General features: G+C 38.1%; 1 protein-coding gene across 1 annotated transcript; it reads right to left on the bottom strand.

Moving 5' to 3' along the window:
- Positions 1–2,930: 2,930 nt before the first annotated feature.
- Positions 2,931–6,245, bottom strand: LOC137949410 (uncharacterized). The gene has a single exon (XM_068795470.1). It carries the CDS (start codon positions 6,243–6,245, stop codon positions 2,931–2,933), a length of 3,315 nt encoding a protein of 1,104 aa, XP_068651571.1.
- Between the last annotated feature and the right edge of the window lie 930 nt (positions 6,246–7,175).

The following is a 7,175-nucleotide window of genomic DNA, read 5'->3' as shown; positions in this document are numbered from 1 at the left end:
AACGCCTAATAGCTTGGTGGAATTTTATAAAAAAGAGATTTTTAATTTTCCTAACATGTTTTAAATGTGGTGGATATGCATGCCAGAAACATGTTGAAGATGCAAATTACCTAATGATGCAAAACTTTCAAGGACTAGAAAAAATTAAATTCTCAAGTTAACGTGCGGTGGGATATTTACCAGAGGCAAACAACCCACTTTTTGCCCATTTTACAAAAAGCGGACCTAAAAAATCAAAGATACTTTTTGGAATTATCTCTTTCAGCATTTGTGCATTTCCATTTTGGATCAATTTTTTTTCAAACTTGACTTTTCACTCTCCAAGTTTTCTCTTAAACAAAAAGATAAAGCAAATATAGATCAAAAGGAAATGAAAATATTAGAGTTCATATATGCAAAAATAATTGAAAAAGATCATAAATGTGAGTGAAGAAAATTATTTCACGCACTAAAAATGAATACCAAAGTTTTTTTGTCCACGTTAAGGAAATTCCGCTAGTACAACCCCTAATAGCTTGGTGGAATTTTATAAGAAAGAGATTTCTAATTAATCCTAACATGTTGTAAATGTGGTGGATATGCATGCCGGAAACTTGTTGAAGATGTAAATGACTTAATGATCAAAAAATTAAATTCTCAAGTTAACGTGCGGTGGGATATTTACTAGAGGCAAACAACCCACATTTTGTCTATTTTACAAAAAGAAGACATAAAAAATCACAAATACTTTTTGGAATTATCTCTCTCAGCATTTGTGCATTTCCATTCTGGATGTTCAATTTTTTTTCAAACTTGATTTTTCACTCTCCCAGTTTTCTCTTAAACAAAAAGATAAGGCAAATATAGATCACAATAAAATGAAAATTTTAGAGTTTATGTATGCAAAAATATTTGAAAACTACAATAAATGTGAGAGAAGAAAGTTATTTCACGCACTCAAAATGAACAACAAAGTTTTGGTATCCACGTTTGGGAAATTCCACTACTACAACCAGTAATAGCTTGGTGGAATTTTAAAAGAAAGAGATTTCTAATTGATCCTAACATGTTTTAAATATGGTGGATATGCATGCCAGAAACTTGTTGAAGATGCAAATAACCTAATGATCCAAAAATTTCATGGACTAGAAAAATTGAAATTCTCAAGTTAACGTGCGGTGGGATATTTACCAGAGACAAACAATTTACTTTTTGCCTATTTTACAAAAAACTGACCTAAAAAATCACAGATACTTTTTGGATTTATCTCTCTCAGCTTTTGTGCATTTCCATTTTGGATGTTCAATTTTTTTTCAAACTTGAGTTTTCACTCTCCCAGTTTTCTCGTAAACAAAAAGATAAGGAAAATATAGATCACAACAAAATGTAAGTTTTAGTGTTTATGTATGCAAAAACATTTGAAAACTATAATCAGTGTGTGTGAAGAAAATTATTTCACGCACTTAAAATGAACACCAAAGTGTTGTTATCCACGTTGGGGAAATTCATCTAGTACAACCCCTAATAGCTTGGTGGAATTTTATAAGAAAGAGATTTTTAATTGATCCAAACATGTTTTAAGTGTGGTGGATACGCATGCGAGAAACATGTTGAAGATGCAAATGACCTAATCATCCAAAAATTTCGAGTAGAAAAAACTAAATTATCAAGTTAACGTGCAGTGGGATATTTACTAGAGCCAAACACCCCCTATTTTACAAAAAGTGGACCTAAAAAATAATAGATACTTTTTGGAATTATCTCTCTCAGCATTTGTACATTTCCATTTTGGATGTTGAATTTTTTTTCAAACTTGAGTTTTCACTCTTTCAATTTTCTCGTAAACAAAAAGATAAGGCTAATATAGATAACAAAAAAATTAAAACTTTAGAGTTTGTGTATAAAAAAATTTCAAAACTATAATAAATGTGAGTGAAGAAAATTATTTAACGTACTAAAAATGAACACCAAAGTTTTGTTATCCACGTTGGGGAAATTCCACTTGTTCAACCCCTAATAGCTTGGCGGAATTTTATAAGAAAGAGATTTCTAATTGATCCTAGCATGTTGTCAGAAAAATGTTGAAGATGCGAACGACCTAATGATCCAAAAATTTCAAGGAGTAAAAAAATTTAAATTCTCAAGTTAACACGCGGTGGGATATTTACCAAAGCCAAACAACCCACTTTTTTCCAATTTTACAAAAAGCGTACCTAAAAAATCACAGATACTTTTTGGAATTATCTCTCAGCATTTGTGCATTTCCATTTTGGATGTTCAATTTTTCTTCAAACTTGAGTTTTCACTCTCCCAGTTTTCTCGTAAAGCAAAAGATAAGTGTTACGGTCCCGGATCTGACACAAGGATTCTTTTGGAGGATCTGGGGTCTGCCACGGGTCACGGGTCTTCCAGGCATTACCATAGGGGTAGTAAGAAGACATGGGGAAGATGAAAACGAAAGATCAAGCCTAAGGGAAGCTTGAAAACCCTAGAGCTCGTTGAGGAGAACTCTAAGCCTCTTTACGCTAGATTTAACCTAATTCTTAATACTTCAATGCTTCTGTTACTCATTACTCTTACCCCTTAAATAGGGTTCACCCTGTTAGGGTTTACAATAAAATATTCTAAAAATACCCCTATAAATACAATATTCCAAAAATACCCTATAAATAAAATATTTCAAAAATACCCCTATGACCTAAAACTGAAATAAAATAAAGTAAATTAAATAAAACAACTAAAATAATGATGTTATTGCGTGCATAACATTACAGCCCCCTAGAAGACGAGCTTGTCCTCAAGCTCGGAAGTAGTGTCAGCGAGCCTGTGCTGATGGCGCCATCCCTGCGCAAGTGTCAACCGCGGTATCGGAGAGCCTCCAACCATTTTTTTTTTTTTTTTTTTTTTGCGGATCTCCCTCTTGCAGTTTTATGTTTCTCTGCTAGACCTCCTCATCCCCAGGTGGTATTAATTTCAAAATACCTAGGGCAACGATTGACTAAGAGCACAACTGTCCTATAGGTGGAGAGTGGTCCAGCCCATATCGCAAGATCTCCCTCCATGCGAACCTTCGTAGCTTGAACACCAAGATGATCTTGGTTCACTACTACCACTTCCTTATTGCCAATAATTTTCAAGGTTTCCTTGGTGTCATTCCGCACATCACATCCGATTAGGAGAGGTGCCTTAGAGATAGCCCATAAACTGAAGTGTGTGATGTATTCATCTTTGGTCATACCTCCATTTCCAACCTCAAGCATGTCTGGATCATTCCAACCACCAGGTTGTGCAAGCTCAGCATACACTTTCTTCATATCAGCGTTGGAGACCATGCCCTCTTCAAGTTTTCTAGCAGTCCGCAAAACACTCAACCCCGGTTCTTTTGGCCTCTCCAAATCCTTAGCATAGCCCCCCGGATCATGAGTAGCAATCCCAAGGAAGTGCCCAAGACCATGAAGCATGAAAACAACACCCAATCTCTCAGCCATCCTATCATCAACATCACCATTAATTAAACTACGAGCCACCAATGACCCGAGAATAACTTTCTCTGCTAGCTTGTGCATGTCCATCCAGCTTACTACAGGTCTCCTTGTAGAGACAACGTCATTATGGGCCTTAATGACTGCATTATATATAAGATGTTGATCACTAGTAAATTTACCATTCACGGGAAAAGAACAAGTTATGTCAGAACCAAAAAAATGGTATTCAGCTCCCATATCTAGAAGTGCCATGTCACCATCATGTAAGATCCTGTCATTTGGAGCAGCAGCATGCCCATAATGAAGAACAGAGCTACTTTCACCAATAGCACATATGCATGTATATGAACCATATCTACAACTTCCATACAACACAAGATGGAGAAACATGATCTCCAACTGATACTCTTGCACGCACACTTTTTTTTTGCACATAACCTCAATATGAGCCTCCAAACTTATATCATTACCATACTGTATGAGTTCAAGCTCCATTCCCGACTTAAATAGACGGCATTCAGTCAAGAAAGGATGCAATGTACTACGGTCTATTTCAAAATTGTCCATTTCCTCAAGCTCTGCAGGTTTGGAAAATTTGTTGCTATCACTATTAAGCCCGTACAACAGAAACAAGAATGGCTTTCCCAATCCTTGGTAGTGATCATAAAGCACCTTCACCATCTGATCAGTGTTGCAAACCATGTTGACCATGTATCTTTGCTTGAAGTATGATAAGGGCTTTATTTCTCCCAGCCAAACAGCATAATTAGCAGACAACCTGGGAGCAAAGAGGATGGATTTTCCAGAAGCAATGTTTATTGCCCCATAAAAGTCAGGTTCCCTTACTCTAAATAGGTATGCAAAATAACTCTCTTTCCTGAAGAGTATGACATGGTCAGAGCAGTAGACTGCAAACTTCAGAACAAGAGATCCCATCCTCACTGAGAAGGAGAAACTATGTAGCAGTTGCGAAGCTGGAAGGCTTAGTCGAGTGACCAATTCTAGAAAACCCAACAGAATGTCTATTAACACACACCCTCTATGATAATTACGCCCTTTCTCAAAAAGAAAAGGAACAACTTCATTGATCCCATTAGCAATGGCATTCAACTCCCTCCAACATACTCCAGAAATTACATTTCCAGCAGGCAACTGAGTCATGGACAACAAGTGAAAAGGAGAGGTAAAAGATGAGTCCAATTTCTGTGGTCTCACTTGCAGTGCATAATGACAACCTTTCGTGCATCGGTGCACAGCTGCCTGCCCAATGATTACCTCTTGAATTCTTTGTGTTAATGCATAGAAGCTCTTTTTACGAAATGCCCTGAAAGTGCCGCCAACTGGTACTGAATCAGGAATGATAGTGTAAGCACTGCCTCCATTGATGTGGAACACTGAAACCACCTGTGAATCTAGATGATCTGCCTCCCTTGAGACAAGCTGTTGTAAGCTTATTACTGAAGATGATGCTGCCGAAACAGGGTCAATTGAAGATTGTGGAATATCTGTATGGCCTCCACTTCCACTAATCTTACTAAAATTTTTACCAAGAACCAATGAATACAGCCCATTCAGCACATAATTACCCCAAAAATAACCCAAAACCGCCACACTGTTGCTGTATTCCTTCATCACAATCGAAGACATCCCATTCAGCATGAACAGGGCCATAGCAGCATCCAAATCATCCACAAAACAACCAAGCCACCCAAAAAAAAATTTCAGAGGTCCCCAAAAAAAATTTTCAATGGATCCCGGCATCCTCCAAAAAAATTCAGCTCGCACTTCATACCCCCAATTCGAAATTCCATCAATTGGCCATTGATTCTCTACGTCACAACACAGAGAACCTTCGTCTCTAATTTTTGAGCAGCGTTGCTGCTGTTCAGCCCCTTTGAGCCACATCAACGCCCTAAAAGACATGTTTTGATCTACAAATCGAGGGAGTTTTTGAAGCTTACCCCTAATTGCGATGAAGATGGTTCCCCGCTGGACTTTCGAGGCCGAGGTGGAGCGAAAATTTGTCCGACGGAACCGACGGAGTCTCCCCCTTCTCCGGTGGTGAACAGAAACCCTTGGAGGCTTCGCCGCATGGAAATTTTCTGAGACAGAGGGCTCTCGGAAATATTTCCTGGTCGGAATAGTGGCCAGAAAATTTTCCTTCTCCCGTTTGGGACGGATTGTGACTTGCCCTGAGCAGGGGAGGTTTGATTTCAGAATTTCTGGGTGCCATTGCCTAGCTCGGGATATTGGTGCCTGACATATTTCCAGCACCCACGAGAGTGTAGCAGAATACCTCTCCAATTTCGGCTTTCCCGGGTCCTTCTCGGAGATTTGCAAGGTCCCCAGAGTCGGATTTGATGATTTGGCAGAAAACCCGTCCAATGTCCTAAAATCTGATGTCCCGCCGTCTGATTTCGGAAGTGCTGAGGCTGGTTTTGGAGTTGATCTCAACTTTGATTTCGGGAGTTCAGGGTATTTCTTGTCAGATTTCCATGATCCAGAAATCAATTTTGACGGGGCCGTCGCTAGAGTTTCCTGCTTGGAGATTTCCCATTGCCGATTTTCTGACGAAGGGTATGCTGAATACCCTTTCGTTTTTGGTATTTCTGAATCCCAAAATTGAGAGGTCGTCGCCACCGGAGATACAGAGAGGTCTCTGATTGCTTGCTTCTTCTGCATGTCCGAGCCAGTGTCGACTCTGGCAGCCCTCTTAAGTGTAGAAACTTCAATTGCAGCAATTTCAATGGAAGATTCATGCGATGCACGTATTTCTCCCATATCTTTGCATACTTTTTCCATTAAATCGTATACCTCATCCAGAATAATCCATCCTTTTGGGGAAAATAATTAGCCCATTGTGTTCCTGCACTGATACCAGTTGTTACGGTCCCGGATCTGACACAAGGATTCTTTGGGAGGATCTGGGGTCTGCCACGGGTTATGGGTCTTCCAGGCATTACCGTAGGGGTAGTAGGAAGACATGGGGAAGATGAAAACGAAAGATCAAGCCTAAGGGAAGCTCGAAAACCCTAGAGCTCGTTGAGGAGAACTCTAAGCCTCTTTACGCTAGATTTAACCTAATTCTTAATACTTCAATGCTTCCGTTTCTCATTACTCTTACCCCTTAAATAGGGTTCACCCTGTTAGGGTTTACAATAAAATATTCTAAAAATACCCCAATAAATACAATATTCCATAAATACCCTTATAAATAAAATATTCCAAAAATACCCCTATGACCTAAAACTGAAATAAAATAAAATAAATTAAATCAAAAACAACTAAAATAATGATGTTATTGCGTGCATAACAATAAGGCAAATATAGATCACAACAAAATGAAAATTTTAGAGTTCATGTATGCAAAAATTTTGAAAATTATAATAAATGTGAGTGAAGAAAATTATTTCACGCACTAAAAATGAACACCAAAGTTTTATTATCCTCGTTGGGGAAATTCCACTTGTACAACCCCTATTAGCTAGGTGGAATTTTAAAAGAAAGACATTTCTAATTGATCCTAACATGTTTTAAATGTGGTGGATATGCATACCAGAAACATGTTGAAGATGCAAATGACCTAATGATTCAAAATTTTCAAGGAGAATAAAAAATTGAATTCTCAAGATAACGTGCGGTGGGATATTTACCACGGCAAAACAACCCATTTTTTGCCTATTTTTCAAAACTCGGACCTAAAAAATCATT

The sequence above is a fragment of the Aristolochia californica genome, unplaced genomic scaffold, assembly GCF_029961685.1.
Source record: "Aristolochia californica isolate CCGP_79_NKW_82.1479 unplaced genomic scaffold, dmAriCali1.0.hap1 SCAF_14, whole genome shotgun sequence".
In the NCBI taxonomy this organism is placed as follows: domain Eukaryota; kingdom Viridiplantae; phylum Streptophyta; class Magnoliopsida; order Piperales; family Aristolochiaceae; genus Aristolochia; species Aristolochia californica.
Note: the sequence above shows the minus strand (reverse complement) of the source record. Positions and strands in the feature narration are given on the sequence as shown.

Bases quoted from the DNA above. Each gene is read 5' to 3' on its own strand.
- LOC137949410 (XM_068795470.1), bottom strand. From the start codon at position 6,245: ATGGGAGAAATACGTGCATCGCATGAATCTTCCATTGAAATTGCTGCA.